At 37.5% G+C, this 21705-nt stretch overlaps 1 protein-coding gene across 3 annotated transcripts in view; it reads right to left on the bottom strand.

Moving 5' to 3' along the window:
* Positions 1-21705, bottom strand: part of grid1a (glutamate receptor, ionotropic, delta 1a) — a 266174-nt gene that overhangs the window by 25913 nt on the left and 218556 nt on the right. For all 3 annotated transcript variants that reach the window (XM_058749872.1, XM_058749871.1, XM_058749873.1), the window contains 3 exons: positions 20115-20288; positions 10795-10956; positions 10514-10633 (listed from right to left, as the gene is read on the bottom strand). In XM_058749872.1, coding sequence (XP_058605855.1) covers positions 10514-10633; positions 10795-10956; positions 20115-20288 — 456 coding nt within the window. The remainder of the gene's footprint in view (positions 1-10513; positions 10634-10794; positions 10957-20114; positions 20289-21705) is intronic.

The raw sequence follows: 21705 nt of genomic DNA, 5'->3' as shown, positions 1-21705 counted from the left end.
TGACCTTCCTGAGTTTTTGTCCCAAAACATGTTTTTGTCTATGACAGACCCATCACCACTGAACAGAAATCAGTAGCCCTTTCAGGATTCATCGCAGAGGTTTAGCTATTTGTGCCTTTGTTTCACGGCTGGTTGAAAATGTCTATGCAAGTGTGTGAGGTGGTCGCCTAGGAAACAGCTGTCACATTTTCCCCTTCTCTTTTAAAACTAAAATTAAACACACACCCAAGTGTGCGCACACACACTCACACACCTGCTCTTTGTCGATATGCTTTCACAGGCTGCTGAATACAGTCAATATCAGCGCAGAAAACACAATAAAACAGAAAACAATACAAAAGAACAACTCTATCAAAAGTTTCTTAATTTCTGAAAGCCTTGAAGCTGAATGGATGCCACTAAAACAACAACAAAAATCTTAATTTGAAACCTCTATGTCATCACTCCAAATGATTAAAAGAATAGATGTGAAGTTTCAGGTAAGATTAAGTTGTTACTTTTTGTATGGCGTAAATGCATCATCTTGTTTTCAGTCTCATTCTGTATGCAAACAGATGTCAATAAAAACCAACTGCTATTTTTTACGCAAATAATACAATGATGTTGTCAGAACCATAGCCTTGTGAATAGCACTTTGACATGTGGCACATCTGCGCCTCAGGCAACCCCACTTTGGAGTACACTTTCCCAGTGTTTCCTGTCTTCTTCTGTCCCGTCCATGAAAAGTGGAAAGCTAATTTAAAAATATGTATGACGATGTCAGTGCAGTTGACTACACTTTATAAGGTGAACATCTTGGCTACAAACAAACAAAAACAAACAAAAAACAAAGCTCAAATTAAGTGGTTTGGGCTGAAATAATTGCAGAGATTTCTGGAAGAAGAAAAATGAATTCTCTGAGAAACATAAAGTGCTGCCTTGAATACGCCTCAATTAATATTCCGATATGAAAACCACTTCATTACTGAATACGCACATATACAATATACAATACAGAACATGCACATTAATCTTCATTCAATTTCGGGTTCTTTATATTATTCCAGGAACAAAACCACTCTCATCTTTGTGAGTATTATCCTGTCTGTGAGTCACCACATTAGCAGCATATAAGCCAGTTGCTGAGCCAGTGGAGAAATGACAATGCTCATATTCTCCCTCCACAAGCAATGACAGCGTTTCTGTAAAACACAGTGCCGCACTTCAAAATGAAAGCCGGGCTGCATCTATCTTTAAATCTAAGCCCATTCGTCATAATCCCAATATCTCACCAGATCCATTCCTCCGCTGTGAAGGATTCAGCAGGCCACTGCACTAACATCTTGGAAAGAAGCAACTCTGACCCCGAAATCATGTACAGCTCTGGTCTGGCCAGCGTTTAACCCCACAGTCCTCTGTGAGTGACAGAATGACAGAGGCTTTAGAATCTGCCCCAATGACACGAGTCGTATATCTTCACTGCAGCGCCCAATACACAATCCTGTCACAATAATAACCCCTACCTCACCCATAATAGCGGATTCAGTTTTTGCCATCAAGATCGATTCAATATTATCAAAACACAAAGTAAAGAGAAGAAAAAATGAAAGAGAAACAGACAGATAAGATAACAGGAATTTGGAAACATGCCATGCTTATTTTATTTAGCCCTTTTTAGGGTTAGTATTGGGGATTTTTTACAGCAAGTGGCAACAAGTGACAAGTGTTGAATCATTCACTCAAGCGATTTGTTAAAAAATGCTAATTCGTTTATGAATGAAACAAATAAATGTCTTTATGAGCGAGTCGTTGAATCACTCACTTTAGTGATTAATTACAAAACACGGAATCATTCAGAAATGAAACAAGGAACTGTCTTTATAAAAGAATCATTGACTCAAGTGATTTGTTCAAAAACATTGAACCATTCAGGTAGAAAAGAAATTATGGAAATTATGAGTGAGTCAACTGAATCATTCACTACAGCAATTCTTTTTTAAAAAAATCACTCATTCAGACAGGAATAAAACAAGTAAATGGTTGCATCTGAAAAAAATGCAAACTGAAGTGCACATCTGCATGACTTTACTATGCAACCAGGCCATGGTAGAGGATTTGTGAATGGCGGTAAAGCATTGCAGCTGATGCTGGTAGGTCACATGACAATGACAACATGATGAACATAGTATGTCGTGGTTATATTCATTCTACTAACATTCATGCTTAATGGTTGTGAAGTACTTATTCAAAAGATGTACCTACTCAAAGAATATGCAATTTTGGATGCAGCCATGTCTCGATGAGTGCGTCCTTGAACGATTCACATTAGTGATTTGTTCTAACTCTGATCCATTCAGGAATAAAACACCACTGCCGTGTGTTGCTAGGGGATGCACAACAGCGATTCCACTTCGTTTGGATCTTTTTTCATTAAGTGAGCAAAAACAGACAGTCACTGTACGTTAATATTTACTTCTTGTTTATTGAACTGTTGTGTAAAAGCAATATCATACTTGCAATCATACAGCTGGTTTCACTGGCCTCATCTCTGCCAATTTGGCTCCACGGCATGGGATTGCCACAGATTTCTGTTTTTTTTTTTTAATCTAATATATTTTGCAATACTGTGTTGAGATTGATTTGTGAATAGAGTGATTTAATCAACTGTTATAGTCTTACTTTGGACTGAAGTTGAAACAGAATGTAGTTGTTCAGCTGCCTTTAGAGAGCTGTAAAGTTGAGAACTGTTCTGCCATACACTCTTTTAGTAAGCTGAAAGAATTCCTCCATCTTCTCTCTGCCCTGGTTTCCCAGGTGAGGCTGGAAGGGGTTTTTCTTTATTTCCTGTACGCTTCCTCCAAAATTTTCTCTTTTAGCTTTTGCCTGTGCTGTTAAATAGTTAATCATGTGGGTGGGTGTTGACAGAGATGAGAGCATTGTGGCTTGTCCACTGGAGATGTTCTGTCAGAGAACACTTGAAAGCTAGATCTATCGTATACAGCACAAAAGAGGTCTCCATCATCTGTGTGTGTGAGGAAGTGTGTGTAGAATCAGTATCACGCGTCTCTTAAAGAGACAGTTCACACTAAAATGAAATTTGTCATCATTTACTCACCCTTCAAAAATAAATTTTGAAGAATTCTGGGTTACATTGGAATGACATGAAAGTGAGAAAACAAAAGAACAAAACTATTCCTTTAACCAGAGCAGCAAATATTCATAACATATGCCTATTGTGACAGTGCCTACTTTGACAGGAAGCCCATTAAAGGTTGCAAAACAGTAGCGATACTCCAACATAAATGAAGCTTCCTGTTTACAGACGTCAAGCTGAAATCAGGGCTTCAGTAGTCCTTTTTTCAGCATTTACATAATACATCTCTGACTGTCTTTTGTCATTGCTGAGTGCTGTGTCGGCCGCTTTGTACTGCCAGACTCTGAGCTGGTTTGTGCCGTTTCCTAGCCTCTCGTTCTCTCATCTCTTGTTTGTGATATTAGTGCTACAAGCCAACCAGAATCCCGCCTGTGAAGATGCATGAACATTTTGTCAAGACTAAAGGTCTGTGAGCCAGAAGTTTACAGCTTTTATTGTTTGTGACTTGGAAAGCTGACGACTCTCTCTACATGAGAACACATGGGGGAAAGAGGCAGAGGAACAAAGAGCCAGGGAGAGAGGATTACACTCAAACTATAGCTTACAGTAGGAAACAGCGTGAGAAACAGAGCAACATGCAGAGCAACGTGCGGCGCAACGGGGAGAGAGAGAGGCTTTTAAGGTGCAGAGATGAAGCTTCAATTTCTTCCTTTATTGTGAGGGCTGTTGACTTTTTATGACTCTGTAAGCTGCTGTTTCTGTGATTGGTATGAGAGAGAGAGAGAGAGAGAGAGAGAGAGAGAGTCTTTTGGCCTCTTTATTGAGTCTGTGAGTGAAACTCATTACCATTCATCAAATCAAATTAAACTCTCATGAGTGATAAATCCACCTCATCTCTGCACCATCACTCTATCAAAATACACAGAAAAAATATCTGTCACAACTGTGCTGCTTTTTATGCAACTCACCGAGCCAATTTAAACAGATTATGATGGATATATTATTGTTTAAAATTGTTACAATTCTAGATTATTTACTCTATAAGATCTATTTTAAACACTGCATTGGCGATTTTTTGGCAGTCTAATGGTTATGAACAAACTATGTTACAAAGCAGGCCTAATTATCTGTTGAAGAGAAAAACAAATTATAGTCTAATTATAGTATATGATTTTTTGCAAATTTGTAAAAAAAAAAAAAAAAAAAGGTTTTCTTTTTATATTAAAAAAAAAATCATACAGTTTAGATTTTTATTTAGTATAGCACCAAAGCAGATATATAACAAATATTTAGGTATATTCCATAAGAAAAAACATAATAAACATTAAACATTATTCACAATATTAAGTTTTTTTTTTTTTTTTTTGGAATGGAAGTGACTATCAGGAGAGGACTGAATAAAAAGCAATTTTACAATTCCATCAAAAAAAATCTGATCATGTAGAAAGAAAAATGATGCAAATGAAATGAATGTGTAATGAAGCATGTGATAAAATACCACAGATTTTGTATGAACTTGAGTGAGCAGTCTGCTTGTCATCTTGAGAACCAATTAGCAATCAGTGTTATGCCTGAAATGGATTTCATTACAGCAGAATGTATATGTGTAATGTGTATATTTATGTGTGTGTGCATAACCTCAGTTTGAATCTATTGTTCATCAAGATCATTCATTAGTCTCTTTCTGTCTAGAGCTTTACAAATGTTATGACTGGTATACTATGGAAATTATATCTCATGCTTTTGAATATGATATTGTGAGGCTGTACTTAAGTCAGTAAATGATGAACAGACTGAACAATGTAAAAAAGAACAACAACAACACACTTGTAGGAAGAAAACTGAGCAGACAAAGTTTGACCAGAGAGAAATATAATTAATACTGTGCGTGTATGTATATACTTAGGAATACTTAGGACCATGTGATATTTCAGTTTTTCTTTAATAAATCTGCAAAAATGTCAACAATTCTGTGTTTTTCTGTCAATATGGGGTGCTTTGTGTACATTAATGAGGGAAAAAAAATGAACAAATGATTTTAGCAAATGGCTGCAATATAACAAAGAGTGAAAAATTTAAGGGGGTCTGAATACTTTCCGTACCCACTGTGTGTGTGTGTGTGTATATATATATATATATATACAGTGAGGAAAATAAGTATTTGAACACCCTGCTATTTTGCAAGTTCTCCCACTTAGAAATCATGGAGGGTCTGAAATTGTCATCGTGGGTGCATGTCCACTGTGAGAGACATAATCTAAAAAAAATCCAGAAATCACAATGTATGATTTTTAACTATTTATTTGTATGATACAGCTGCAAATAAGTATTTGAACACCTGAGAAAATCAATGTTAATATTTGGTACAGTAGCCTTTGTTTGCAATTACAGAGGTCAAACGTTTCCTGTAGTTTTCACCAGGTTTGCACACACTGCAGGAGGGATTTTGGCCCACTCCTCCACACAGATCTTCTCTAGATCAGTCAGGTTTCTGGCCTGTCGCTGAGAAACACGGAGTTTGAGCTCCCTCAAAGATTCTCTATTGGGTTTAGGTCTGGAGACTGGCTAGGCCACGCCAGAACCTTGATATGCTTCTTACAGAGCCACTCCTTGGTTATCCTGGCTGTGTGCTTGGTCATTGTCATGTTGGAAGACCCAGCCTCGACCCATCTTCAATGCTCTAACTGAGGGAAGGAGGTTGTTCCCCAAAATCTCGCAATACATGGCCCCGGTCATCCTCTCCTTAATACAGTGCAGTCGCCCTGTCCCATGTGCAGAAAAACACCCCCAAAGCATGATGCTACCACCCCATGCTTCACAGTAGGGATGGTGTTCTTGGGATGGTACTCATCATTCTTCTTCCTCCAAACACGTTTAGTGGAATTATGACCAAAAGTTCTATTTTGGTCTCATCTGACCACATGACTTTCTCCCATGACTCCTCTGGATCATCCAAATGGTCATTGGCAAACTTAAGTCGGGCCTGGACATGTGCTGGTTTAAGCAGGGGAACCTTCCGTGCCATGCATGATTTCAAACCATGGCGTCTTAGTGTATTACCAACAGTAACCTTGGAAGCGGTGGTCCCAGCTCTTTTCAGGTCATTGACCAGCTCCTCCCGTGTAGTTCTGGGCTGATTTCTCACCTTTCTTAGGATCATTGAGACCCATGAGGTGAGATCTTGCATGGAGCCCCAGTCCGAGGGAGATTGACAGTCATGTTTAGCTTCTTCCATTTTCTAATGATTGCTCCAACAGTGGACCTTTTTCACCAAGCTGCTTGGCAATTTCCCGTAGCCCTTTCCAGCCTTGTGGAGGTGTACAATTTTGTCTCTAGTGTCTTTGGACAGCTCTTTGGTCTTGGCCATGTTAGTAGTTGGATTCTTACTGATTGTATGGGGTGGACAGGTGTCTTTATGCAGCTAACGACCTCAAACAGGTGCATCTAATTTAGGATAATAAATGGAGTGGAGGTGGACATTTTAAAGGCAGACTAACAGGTCTTTGAGGGTCAGAATTCTAGCTGATAGACAGGTGTTCAAATACTTATTTGCAGCTGTATCATACAAATAAATAGTTAAAAATCATACATTGTGATTTCTGGATTTTTTTTTAGATTATGTCTCTCACAGTGGACATGCACCTACGATGACAATTTCAGACCCCTCCATGATTTCTAAGTGGGAGAACTTGCAAAACAGCAGGGTGTTCAAATACTTATTTTCCTCACTGTATGTGTATGTGTGTGTGTGTGTGTGTGTGTGTGTGTAGGAAAAATAAAGAGCATTTCAGTTTTTTTCCCCTGCTTGTTTCTCACAACAAGACAAGCGTGTTCATTGAGACCCATGAGGTCAGCTGTATGCTTCTTTTGACCAGATGCTTACAGGGGTGGACAGAGGCTCATTAAGGCTCTTTTTTTCTCCCAGATTCACCTGCAACCCGCGGTCAACCCATTGCCATGGGAACTGCTCAGGCAATTGTGCAGAGGTCACCCACGTTGGCTTGGACAGACTCAAACACAATACCTGTGCTCATCGAAGCACCCACTTTTAGCCTGATGTCGCTGCAATACAATTACAAGATCAGCTGAGATCATCTGTGTAGCTTTTCACTTTGGCCCTAATTTTTACAAGCATGTATAGGACAAAATGACAACATCTGCTTAGTCTGACGTGTAGTCCCTCTCTACCTCCTTTCATCTTCTTGCTTATTAAGATGATTAAGTTGTTGAATTAACCTAGTGTGCTAAAAATGTCCTGTCAATATGAATCATGCATCAGGACTGAATTAATCCATCTCACACCGCTGCCAATATTCCATCACTAAACTATGGCTATTATTAATTCAATAATCAACTATGAGGTACGTCAAGTTCATCAACCTTTCAGAGGTTTCTCTTCTCAGCACCTGCTCCCCACATGAAGGTGTTGGGCTGAACCGCTCTGAGCAGGACTGGGAGCGGATCCATCTTGTAAAGATGCTTGGTTTCACAGTCTGGATTACACCGCATGAGAACAGACAATTTAATGAAAAGAGAAGATTAAAAGAAAGTGAGAGAGGGAGATGGGGAATGACACAGATGGAATTGGTGAGAATGAGAGAGAGAGAGAAAATAACATCTCCGTCTTCATTACGGAGGTAGATTCCTCTCAACGTCTGGCTGAAAAATATCCTCCTCATTCCAAAGATCCAGTATACTAGACACATTTCCCTGCAATCGTTGGGTTGTCAGGCCAACTTCTGGGTGCGTCTGAACAGCTCAGTTCATATTGATTGTTCATTTGTGGGAATATATGTGTGTGTGTGTGTGTGCGTGTGCGTGTGTGTGTGCGTGTGCGTGTGCGTGTGCGTGTTTGCGTGCGTGCAATGCATGTCCATATTCATTCTAATTTTCTTTGTACAATATACAATGTTACTGTTGCATTTTATACTGCCATACCCATGGTTAATATAAATAATGGAATAATATATTCACAATATACAAAAATACTGTAAATAAGAAGGACTAACAATAAAAATGTGTGAGCTACTCCCAAAAATAATTATATGAATTAAACACACATTGTTTTTTTCCCCTCACTACTTTAATCACTAATTTTGTTATTATTTTATTAATACTTTATCTGATTAAAAAAAAAAAATAATAATAATATATATATATATATATATATATATATATATATATATATATATATATATATATATATATATATATATATATATGTGAACACTGGATATTATATTGCTCCCCTTATAAAATAAATAAATAAATACATTTAATGTAGCATATAACATCTCTCACAATTAAACTGCATATTCTGAAAGAAAGAAAGAAAGAAAGTCATGTAGAGGAGAGATGAAAGCACAGAAGTGTGACAAGCAGAGTACCTCTATATGGGCTTTAGAGAGCCTTGAGTAGAAGACATCATTTTAAGAAGAGATCAGAGCGGAGAAATGCATATTCATGCTGACGGACAGCAGAATGTGTGTGTGTGTGTGTGTTTATTAGCTGTTAGTGTATTGAACAGTAGGGGTGCTATTGTGTGTGTGAATGTGAAGTCATTAGCTCTCTGTGTTTCTTGCCAGAGGGAATGGCACTCACACACTCACTAATATTCAGGCTAGAAGATTGAGACTGTTTGGCATGTGATAGACCCGGCAGCCCTGCTAATGACCACAGCCATGTCACAAAGCACTTCCACTGCCCTACAAGCATGTGTATGAGTGCTTGTGCATCAGTTGGAGAGATGAAAGAGAACACAGAGAGACAAAAGCGGTAATTTATTACCTCTGACGGGTATGTTTGAATGTGTTGATGTTTGTGTGTTGTTGTGAGATCTAGATGAACTCTGAGCTGTTTGTATGTGTTTGTGTAAAAGTATATTGGCCATGTTCCATATCAGTGTCTCCAATTCCAAAACACAGCAGGATCCATCATTCAGTTGCTCATGCTCTCTGTCCATCTGTCTGTCTCGTTCATCCTGCATTCAGTCCACTTATCTTCTCCTTTCAAATATTTTTATTTGTGCATCATGATTTCTGTCTGGTTTCTTGAGTAGCTGATGCTCCCAGACTACAAAAATGGGCTCTGCTCTTTCCCAGACATGTGAGACCGCTATGCGAAATAAGAGTCTTCTTACTTGTTTATCACAATGCATGGGTCAGAATTTTGGTGGTTTACCGAAGCCCCTTTTGATGACATAACTATAAAATGTGAATGTAAAACACATTCACAAATAATAAATAGATGTATATATTATGAAAAAACAAATCCAAAGACCAATAACTGGTTAAAAAAAAAAAACGTTTCAAGAATTACCTAAACTGAGATACTAAGTGACAGTATTCATTCAACATACCAAATAGTGCAAATCATCTCATGCACTTATTTAAGCCTCAAATGTCCCATAAATTAGTATAAAGCACATGCATACCATTTTTGAACAAGACATCAACCAAGATCATTACAATACAGACCAGATTTCCTGCCATCCCTAGTGAAAAATAAATATACTAAAATGCATTTAAAATACATTTATTTCACGCTAAGTATACTACAGATACATTTACATATTTATGTACTGAATAAAAATATCCTGCAATTGTACTTTTAGTATACTACACTGTATACTTAAAGGGCCAAATTTACTAAACGGGAAAATAGTGTATTCCATAAAAGCGCCGATGGGAGGGGAAAATTCTGTGGGTGATTTACTAACAATGCTCACATTAAAGAACACAGATGCAGCCAGATCATTTCCATAATGACCAGCTCAATCTACCATGAGCAGCGCAAATGATCACCTGCTTTAAGACATGCTTTTTTGGCCGTTAAATAATGGCTCAAATACCAATAATTTGACGAGCGCAAACATTAGTAAATCATGTTGCGTGATTCATTTTAATACTCTCCTCCCATAAATTTTGCATCTGAAAGGGAAACTCCTACAAATGCATATTCAATAAAGTCAGCTGCAAAAATAACTGTGTCTACACCTTTTGAGCGCTAATTATGACAGTACTATTTTAACTTTATTGTGCGGACGTAGTGCAACTAAATATATAATTAAGTATATCTGATTGTGCTGAAGTGGAACTATTGCAAGTATACTTCAGGTACACTTGAAATATCTTGCATTTAAGGGCCGAAATTATTCAAAGATCATACAATCCTCATTAATAGTGACATTAAAACACTTTTTAGGCTTAATATTAAGAAATACATACTCTAAATAGCATTTAATTAAAATTTTTATATCAGTAAGTCTCGAGTGATATGTCAGTAAATATGCTGATAGATTTGAACGATACTTAATATGAAATAAATGCATTTTAAATATTATATATTTAAATATGGATAACATCGCAGATCAAGTTAAGAAAATATAAACATTTATTTATTCATGAAGTAACTTCACCCTTCCACAACATTTCCACTCACCCGCTTTACATCTTTTCCAAACGTCTCACTGTAACTAGTCCCCAGGATCTCAAACTGGACATGAGAGTTTGCTCCATTGCTTCGGAAGTCCATTAAACCAGTGAGCCCAGAAATTCGCCCCTGAAAAGAATGACAAATACAACCTCTGTTCAGGAAGAGATACATAATTTAAACCAGACCAGTTTTATTGAACGCTACTGAACTTTAGCAGGCTGAATTGAAGAAAATTGAACCAGATCGAATTAAGCGTAAGTGAGATGAATTGCAAAGTGACTTAAGACCTTTTGGATTGTGTCTAGCATGGACCAGCCTCCATTCCAGGGTTTGGTTGACTTCCTCATGCAGTTTAGACTGGCCATGCTGTGCCACTTCCTGTCTTCTAACTTCCGGTAGAAGGCATTGGCCAACATCAACACACTGTCGTACAAGTACAGGCTAGACACCTAGAGACATGCACCAAACAAATGTGATTACTTTACATGCACATCATACACTTAATAACCTAACAGTGTATAAGGTCATTTAAACACCTTTAAGGGATATTTCCTCCAAAAATGAAAATGGTTTTATCATTTTCTCACGCTCATGTATAACTTTCTAGACACTTCAGTCCAGTAGGTGGCAAACATGTTAACCCAATTCTTCTCATGTTTTAATTGCATATCAACGTAAAAAGTGAACTTCCGCCACCTACTGGACTGGAGTGTGAAATGCAACAAATGAAAGCACAAATTTACTACACAATTTAATCTTAATTTAATTTTCAGACCTGATCCAATCACATACATTTTCCGTTACATTTTCTCCTTTTAAGTTCTGCACAAGATAAGAGTCATACAGCTTTGGAACATAAGAGTGAAAAAATGATGACAGCAGTTAAATTTTACAGTGACCATTCCCTGCCTGTATTCTATTAGTTGTAAAGATCATAAATGGTTCATACACAATCCAGTCGGCACTTACATTTTTTTTTCTTAGTATTTCAGCTTGTCTTGTGTGAATATCCGTTTAGTAAAAAAAAAAAAAACAAACAAAAAAAAAAAACAATTTCAAAGAATCACATAAGCATGTTTTTCTTGATTTTGTCAGGTTTTTATAATGATAGTTATCAGTGTTGTACATGTCAACACATTCAATCCCTAATAAAGGCATCTACACTAGAGTTTACATCAGAAAAGAATGCAAATCATTTGACTTTGAAGTGAATTGTGCATTATAATGGGTTTCTGAAAGTGACACTTCATAATGAAACCAAAAGTACAAGCATCCACTGACTAATGAAAGGTCCTGTTGTACTTTCGGAAAGCCATTTTGGATTACTACTTGATTGCAAATTAAAATGGGTCTTTTGACAACCTCAAAACCAATCTTGTGCATTGCTGTCTGTCAAATGCTCTGTCAGTTTCTCCAAGTGTGTAGGCGGCATAAGCCTTAAAAAAAAAAAAAAAAAAAAAAAAAGGAAGTGAATAGGGCTGAATGACCAAGCCACATACTAAAATTGTTCTGTAACTTTGTGAAAGACAGATTGAGTGTGTGAATGTGTCTGCTGACTCCTTCTTTGAGACCGAGAGCAAGAGGAAGAGAAAGAGCGCTGCAGGAGATTTTTGCATGGCTCTGCTCCTACAGAGAGCAGCTGTCGTGCTGAGAGACACCTGGAGAGAGAAAAGACACCCTGAACGACAGCGCTGTTATTGTCAAGGAGACGAGAGTCTGGGGCCGCACGGCCAAACTCAATGTCCCCTCAGACATGTGATCCTGACAAAACAACACTTATGAGCAGATCAATGTGAAGAGAGCAAGGATGAAGGCGTGACTGAGAGAGGAAAGAATGTAAGTGAGGGATGCTGGGAGGAATAAAAAATTTTACAATGAAAATGACATCTTCGCCCACCCTCTTTAATTGCTGTCTACAAGAGAGATGAGAGAGCTTCACTCCTGCTGGAGTCTGTTACGGAAGGAGACGCACACAGGTGATTAGAATGAACAGGTACATGTTTATTAAAAGCAAGAGGTGATGGGTGAGATGGCAGGTGAGTATAAAATTCAAAGAGGCAGTTCAACGGATTGATGAGGTATGTAATCAAGGTTTTCTTTATCTTACAGGAACTTGTGGATGGAACGGATGGAAGACAGATGATAGCACACACTTTACCACAACAGGTAATGGAGACGACAGTCGTTGGAGTGGAGCGTAGGAGAACTCACTGGAGAAGGCACAGGCGGTAAGTACGCACAGGCGGTAAGTACGCACAGGCGGTAAGTACGCACAGGCGGTAAGTACGCACAGGCGGTAAGTACGCACAGGCGGTAGGCGTATCAATGTTTGCTGGAGTAGCATAGAGAGTCCACTTCGTATGAACAAGACCGGACACTGGAGTGATGTGAGGTGCGTGCTTATGAAGCCAGCTTGATGAGCGTGCAGATGATGTGCAGGTGTGTTCACTCAGTATTCAGGTGAGGGTGTGCGCTGTGATTGAGTGGTGAGCGAGCCTCGCCGATCTGTGACAGAGTCAAAACTGCACACAAACCCTTTACCCTTTTCAAGCATAAGAAGGGAAGCAAACAGGGATGAATTCATCTGCCTTCTATCTTTTCATCTAGGTTGCATCCCTGCTAAGGTTGACAACCGATCAGTATAATACATAATCTTTCTGTATTTAAACGAAAAGAATTGCATTCAATTTTAAATATGACATGCTGTTTGTACTTTATTTTAGCATCTTTCACCCAAACAACTGAGAAGACCTATTGCATTTTCTATTGCATCTATTGCATTTTATTCAGTTTCAAGTGTCAGTGCTAAAAGATAGAGATTGGAATAGAAAGCAAACTGGTAAAGATGGATGTGAAGTGATGAGCTTATTTTTTTGTCACTGGTGGGAAATAAAGCCAATCAATACAATTCTAGTGCTTTTATTGGTATTCACTGGATTTATGTTTGTTAAAGTCACCATGAAATGTTTTTTTTTAATGGAATATTGGAGTGTTTATTATAAATGATTTATCTGTCAACATCATATTTTTTTTAAAACAAAGTCATGTGCTCTCATAATCTTTAATCATAAACATTAACTTCCCTTTCTTCTCTCAATGACATCTCTTCTCTGGTGACTTGTATTCGTGTAGTAGATGATGTGGCGTAATAAAGCAAAAGACAATGATCAAATTATTCTTGTCCCATCATACAATTTTCTTGTTCAAGAAGTCGCTTCACTCAGACAAGCGCAGTTCCCTTTGTCGTGATGATTTTGTATAATTTTGGCCTCTATATCTCCATTTGGGGTTGTTTTGTGAATCTGGGTAAAGCTGACTTTTTAGTTTAAGACAGATTTTGTTCACACTTTATTTTGGGAACAAATTTTTACTGACAATTAACTATAACGTTTGCCTCAATAAACTCCTAATTTGTTGCTTAATAATAATTAAGGTAGTTGTTAAATTTAGAGTAGGATTAAGGATAAGGATTGAAATATCTAAAACATGCAGAATAAGGGATTAATATGTGATTTTTAAGTACTAATAAACAGCCAATGTGTTAGTAATATGCAACTAGTTAATATTAAAATTGGTCTCTAAACTAAAGTGTTACCCTGATTTTTTTTTTTCACACAATAATGCTAATTACTTCAAAAAATCTTACACAGTAAATTTCCCGGTGTTAAATCAACACCGCTTGGTGTACATATGGGAAATGGTTCCAAGCGGTGTTGATTTAACACTAGGGAATTTACTGCGTAGTCTGCATAATGAAGTTGTCTAAATACAAACCAGTTAAAACTTTAACTATGTTCGTGTTGAGATATTTATGTACAGTCTGTTATGGTTGTTTTCCCTAAAGTGCTAAAATGTGCCTAGGCAGCAGATAAACTGACATATATGTAATGAAATGTGACACAATTTAAAAATTGTTCAGTTTTACAACAGATGTAATGAAGTCCTGAGCCAAAATCAAAAGAATTGCATCTCAAAAGCATTTTTAGCACTTAATTCAGTCAAGCAGAACTCTATACACAGACATAGCTACAGGCGTACAGCTGTGACTGTGTTTCATTTCAGTTTACTACATGGTCAGCTTGCCACCAATGCTTTACTGAAATCTTAAGTGCCATATGTGGTATAAAGAAATGGGAGAGCATTCCTTATTTGCTCTGCTGAAGTTGGCAACCCTATTAACGACCCTTCTCACACTGCGGTCATGGTCGTCTGGGTTTACAGCTGAGGTATGATCTGTTTGCTCATGTAAGAGTTATGTGAATGCAGAAAATGCTAATGTGCCCGTGACATAAGATCACATGGTTTCGACCTCTGAGGCGTCTTATTCTTCCCCTAAGTGGTGAAGTGACTTCAGAACGCCCTGCCACATGGATTCAAAGCTTTGAAAGCCTTGCAAGACTGTGGATTTATGAGTCGAATAACATGAATCGGTGGCTTCACTTCCCTGTGTGCTTCTGTGTGACTGTGACCTAGATGAAATGATTCCTAACACTGTGTTGAATGACTTCAGCAGGTTCCTCACTGAGAACTGTTGATACCAGAGTGATCAGGATGTGCTTGATCAATTCATTGAAAACTGACTTTTAATTTAGGCCACTAAGAGGTCTATAAGAAAGCTGTCTGTTAGCATTCAATTTTATCTCAATGTCAGTTGCTCAGCTGGCACATGTACATGGAAGTACATGATTAGGCCTGTCACAATAATCAATATATCGACTTATCGCACAATATATGTACATGACCTCAATATATTTTGGTGACGCAATATATCGCCCATTATATTTACTTAAAAATTAATGTCACCATGTTTTTTGCATTCCACTTGTGCCTGTGTCTTTTGCAGCTTCTCGTACATAACGTGGATTGTTTTCCTGGATTTTGTCATGAGGTGCTAGTTCACATTTTAAAAAAGTTTTTACAAAAAAATGATATGGCCTTGTTTAGGGATCTGTGCCTTTGTACATGCGTACATCTCACTGCTAAGTAGTGATTGTGTTTTTCAGTAATACTGTGCACCCTTAATTTACAGAGAAAAGAAGGTCAGGGGAAAATCTGTAGATGGAAAAATCTCCATACAAGTTCTTTGTACATTTTTCTCTTTTTTCCCTACTTGTTACTTTGCACTTTTTGTTAGAAAATGTTTATTTACTATTTATTCAAGTTTTTTAAGGTATCTAATATTTTGATACTTAATTTCCATGATCTAAATATTCTTAAGAATTAAAAGTCTGTTGTCATTTGGAAGCGTGTAGGCCTTCTTGCATTATTATGCTGTTACATTGTGATTATATATTCAGTGGCATAAAATGGTCTTTAAAATGACAATAATATCGCTTATCGCAATTATTTCTGGGGCAATATATCGCACAACAAAAAGTTGTTATCGTGACAGGCCTATACATGATTTTAAATCAGACCATTTTCTCATGGGCTTTTTGATTTATTCTCCTGCCCTGTAGATATCATGTCACTAAACACCGGAGGTTGTTTTTTCACTTGACGCAGAAAAAAAGCCTTTGACAGGCTAGAGTTGAACAATATGTGGGCAGCTCTGCAAAGTTTTGGTTTCAGTGAACATTACATTTCTATGATTAAGACACTTTACCATTCACCCGAGGCATCAGTCTTAACTGGTAATATTATCTTCCCCCCCCAAACCCCCCGTGGAACGAGGCAGGGGTGTCCACTTTCCCCTTTACTGTTTTGGTTATCCCTTGAACCACTAGCACAAGCCATTAGGAACTCTGATGTTCCACCGATTAAGATTCATGTCCATAATCATATTATTTCGTTGTACGCTGATGACATTATCTTATATTTAGATCATTTTGATACATCAATAACTAGTATAATTAAGGAATTTGATCACTTTAGTAGTTTGTCGGGGTACAAGATAAACTGGACCAAATCTGCTTTAATGCCAATCAACAATGTTAAAGTTAACTCGCCTATCCCCTCATTCATTCCTATTAAAGATTCTTTCATCTATTTGAGTATTACCATATATAAAGACATTCATAAAATTGCCAGAAACAATTTGAATAACATTTTAGTCAAGATCAAAAGTGATACTCAAAGATGTAATAAAGCCTCTCTTCAAAGCAAAATCTCCACCGTCAAAATGAATTTTTTACTTCGGCTTAATTTTCTTTTTTCTATGCTGCCGCTTTCCCCTCCTCCAGGTTACTTTAAGGAGATCAATTCCATACTTTCCCAGTTTATCTGGAATGGTAAATGACCCAGAATAAAACTGGTCACATTACAGCGTCCTATACTTTCAGGAGGATTGGCTGTGTATAAATTTTGAATTATGTTATTGGTCATTCCAATTTAAGGCTCTTCATATTTGGGTTGATCCTCAATCTAAAGTTTCATGGAGAGTAATCGAAGCTGACAAGGTTAAACCACATAGGCTCCAAGATATTTTATTTGCTGGCATAGGAAATAAAAATGATAAATATAAATTTGGCCTGGTTGTGGCCAGTTCTATTAGGATCTGGAAAAGGGTGGAACGTCTGATGGGAGGACCTTTCAAATTTTGTAACAACACACCCTTATGGCACAATTTAAATTTTTTATGTGGAAATCGGCCATTTGTCCAGCCCTCTTGGTCTACATTGGGCATAAACAAATGAGGTGACTTATATGATAACCAGGGACTCTGCTCACTTCAAGAACTAAGAACTAAGTTTTGCTTACCAGCCTCATCATATTTTGTCTTTTTTCAGTTACGTTCTGCTCTCAAGGCCTATGGAGTTCCCTGGGCATCCCCTGTTTCCTCTCATCCTATATGGGATTGGATCGCACCACCCTCTGGTCGGCCATCTGTTTCTTTAATATATAGTAAACTTAATGATCACACTGCAAAGTCTCTTTCTATTAAATCTATCTGGAATTGTGAATTAACAGATTTTGATTTTTCGGTCGGCTGGGAGAGGGTGTGGTCTAATCTAATCTTAACTTCTAAAAACTTGGCTCATCGTCTTATCCATTTCAAAGTCATCCATAGAGCATACATAACTCCTTACAAGAGGTTTAAAATGAAACTGCAATCGACCTACAACTGTCATATCTGTAACACTGTATCAGCAGGTACTTTTCTCCACATGTTTTGGGAATGTCCAATTGTTGTCAATCTATGGACTCATGTGAATTCTGTTTTGTCCTTTTTACTACAAATTTATTACGTGTCTAATCCAGGTTTATGTCTTGTCAATTACGATTCTAACTTCTGTATAAGTTCATTAAAGAAGAGAATGTTGTTTGCTGGTTTTACAGCTGCAAAGAAGGCAATAATACAAAACTGGTTTACTCCGCACATGTGTGCAAAAACGTTTTGGATTCATAGCCTCGCATAGACTTGTGAATCTACAACAGCACAAATTAACAAGGCTAAACCTAGTACCATTGATGCATGGCAATGTTTTTTGTCCAACATTTTGGACTATATAAAGGAATGACCATATACATTTTTTGTTTCTTCCCTTTTTTCTTTCAGATTGTGAAATTGTTGATGGTGTGTCTGTTGCTCCCCCCTCCCTGTTGTTTGTTTGAATGGATGTTGTTTTGTTGATTTAAAGTGCCCCTATTATGAATTATGAAAGGTTCATATTTTGGTTTTGGGAGTCCCCAACAACAGGTTGACATGCATGCAAGGTCAAAAAATACTTTCATTTTCTTATAATATGCATTTATTTTTTACCTTATTTGCTCAGTGACTCCCAAATGATTCACTCAGTGATTCATTTTTCCAAACCCCTCCTTTGCGTGACGCTAATCTGCTGTGATTGGTCCGATTGGTTGATTTCATTTAAAGCAGAGTGCAGTGCTGCTTTGTGTACAGCCGTTACCGGGGAAACACCTATTTTTAACTCTCCAAAAGCCTCACCTAGTGGCAACAAGTGGGCAGGCAATATGCTAATGTTTCATGTTGACGTCAACATGAAACGGCTTAAGATTTGTTTTAAAAATGACTCGTTTCAATGATTCAGAGTCGACTCTTTCTTTTGAGAGACAATAACTTCATACACGGTGCACTTTCAGATTTAAAACTTTGTAGGATGTTTTCATTCACTTAGAGCTGTGTTACACACTGCATAAAAGGTCATTTTCAAAAATCCATAATAGGGGCACTTTTAGGAAAATAAAAAGTTGATCACAAAAAAATAAAATAAATAAATATCAGAATTTACAGCTACTTTTAAAAGGCTTTGAAAAAAAAAAAAAAAACAGTCAAACTTTCCTTGATCCTTGCATGTTTATATAGCATTTCTTAGCTCTGTATTAGCTTGTAGAAAAAAAAATCCATCCATAACGAAACAACTGCCACTGCATGATCGAATGCAGCCAGCCAATATGTAACTAAACATCTAGTAGTAAACATTTTGAGTATGTAACAATTTTGATGACACAAGCTTTAAATCTGAATGAATAAAACAAAACAACAAAATTAGGACATCAATTAGACAGATAAAAGCATGCCACCCACTGAGCTTTTATTCAGCACTGCGTGAACTGTCAGCATGGCGTGTAGAGACCCGTGGCCCGAGGGCTCAGCATCACAATGCTGCAACCTCTTGAGTTAATTAAAACAGCCAATCTGCCACAGCACAGATTCAATCTCTTACTCTCTTCAACTTGTACTGTATCGTTAGCACCAATGGAGAGGCAAGAGGCATCCCTGTGGCTCCTAACATCTCGCATATCTCCTCATCCTTTCTGTAAAGAACTCATTTGTCCTTTTGTGGTGCTGCTTTGGCATTAGCTGGTACGTAACCCTCTTTCTTCATGAATTATTGAAACAGAGAGCCCCAGAGAAAAGACACATGGATTTGCCATCTGCTCTAAAAGAGGGGAAATGGATTCTAAGACCCAAACAAGGTTTTCATAGAGTCAGACACAGATACAGTGTTTTAATATTGCGTAAGGGAGGAGGAATGCTTTCACAATTACAGTGTACCGTCTGTGACTTAACAAGATAATATTTGTTAACGGGTAAACGCATCAGGGTACAGGCGGCTAATCTGGATCAGTCGTGCATAACCTTGTTTTGAATTAAGATTCTAGAGAAATTAAGCGATACAACAAAGAAAATAAACATGACAGTTACTGCAGTCATTATGCAGCCTTGCAGATACTTCCAAACCGCAAATGCAAAGCTATAATGAAAAGACAATTACAGATAAATTCAGACTTGAACTATTGGAGTAAATCTCACTAACACAGTGCAATGAACACTTTTGCTGCAAGAAAGCAGCTGTCATGTATCTGAAATGTGCTATGAATACAAAATAACTTTTAGCAAAAGGCCACAGAATTGAGATTTCTAGTTCTAAATCATTCTGCTTTTAGCAGCTCATGGCAAAATAATTAATCGTCTTGCACAGCTAGCACTTCTGGTATACAGACTGTCTTAAGCGACTGACCAGAGTTTTAATGTGCTGGTTGCAGGTTTATCAGAAATAGATTATACCACAAAAATAGGCCATCTGATGCTAAAACAGCACTAAATGACCTGAACTGACCTTGAACTGCTGATCTATTTCTGCTGAATGAGTGTCAATTCATTGTGCTCTGAAAAAAAAAAAAACGTTGCTAAGATACCTACCTCTAGAGACTGCAGGTACCCTTCCTGTGGGTCGCAAAGCAGCGAGGAGATGCGATGGTTGTTCCTCATGCAGCGGATGTTGGTGTCCCTCCACAGGGGGAAGATCTGCCGGATCACTGTCATCCGGCCCAGAGCACTGTGGACAAGCTCCATGATCTCTGTGTCACTAACCTCCTACACACACACACACACACACACACAGGTATAGTGTGAAAACAGACATATTAAAACCTACTGTCACAAAAAAGCCACTAAACAAATATATTAAACCCCAGGCTGCTCTGAGGACTGTCCCTGCAAATAAAGAACATTGTATTGGTCCAAAACTATTTGATATCGCTGCTGAATCTGACCTACAAGTGCTTATCACCTCTGCAAAACCAACAAACTGAAATATGTAAAGATATCACACACTACCAGACTTTCAAATAGTCCTAAACCCAACAAACTCATGCAAAAACACATGATTCATTGCTTGGAGATGCAGAACAATGAAAACTGGCTGGCAATAAATTTAGTGCTGTTGCAATAACATGATTTGTGGTGTCAAAAAAAAAATAAAAATAAAAAGTGAGCGTACATGAAAATATACATTCGAAAGCAATACAAAAATCAGATATCAGTGTTAATTAAAAACAAAAAAAAAAACAAACGACAAGCAGTGGGAAAAAGCAAGGAAATGCTAAAATGCACAAAAAGCAAATGCATAAATCTCTTGTGAGTCAAAGTAGAAGTAAATATCAGCATCAAAACATATCGATGAAAAGTCAGAAGTGCTTCAGCCTTACTAAGAAACAAAACTAAGGAAATTAAGGCCTGTCTGTTTAAAAATGTAAAGCATATAGTTTAGCTCATGTAGTCTGAGTGCAATTTATAACACACACAGGAATAGCTGAAGCCTCAGGTAGTTAAGAACTAAACCTACTCTCTCAATTACGTCCAGGAATGTGACGTTTAACATATGGAGGAAAAATAATGACAGCAATGATGGATTGGTCCCTCTGAGAATATTGTGCATGACAGTCAAAATACTTCTAAAGATCTGCAATATTTAATCAGCTGCAAACTGAAAAATTCTTGGAATATGTACCTGAAGGTACAATAAATGTCCAGTTTTAAAATCTATTAAATAGTGAAAGCTCTGAAATGTCCTCTGTGTTGCATTTAAGCATGTTTCTTCAACCTCATGCAATTTGTAACAGAGCTGTGTGTATCTAGGGCTTTATGAGTCTGGTGTGTATGCCCTGTCACCAGAGAGAGTGTTTAAACAAGTCAGACATAGCATAAATACCTTTAGGCTCTTCACATGTATAGTTTTTGCATTTAAGCTAATTATAAATCACTATACACTCTACTAGTGAAGTAACATTTAACATAAAAAATACAAATTGGTTGTCATTTACTCACCCTCATGTCTTTTGAAACCTGTATGACTTTCTGGCTTGCCTTTTTCAGTACAATGAAATTGAACAGTGACCTAGACTGTCAAGCAAGATTATTAAAGTAATATTTCCAGTGAATGACAGCTTGCAGTATTTCTCATACCAAGCTATTATGGGTTCAGAATATTAGATATACTGTATAAGAGTCA

The sequence above is a fragment of the Onychostoma macrolepis genome, chromosome 17 (assembly GCF_012432095.1).
Source record: "Onychostoma macrolepis isolate SWU-2019 chromosome 17, ASM1243209v1, whole genome shotgun sequence".
In the NCBI taxonomy this organism is placed as follows: Eukaryota; Metazoa; Chordata; class Actinopteri; order Cypriniformes; family Cyprinidae; genus Onychostoma; species Onychostoma macrolepis.
The sequence above is the reverse complement of the archived record's forward strand: the minus strand, read 5'-3'. Positions and strand labels throughout refer to the sequence as shown.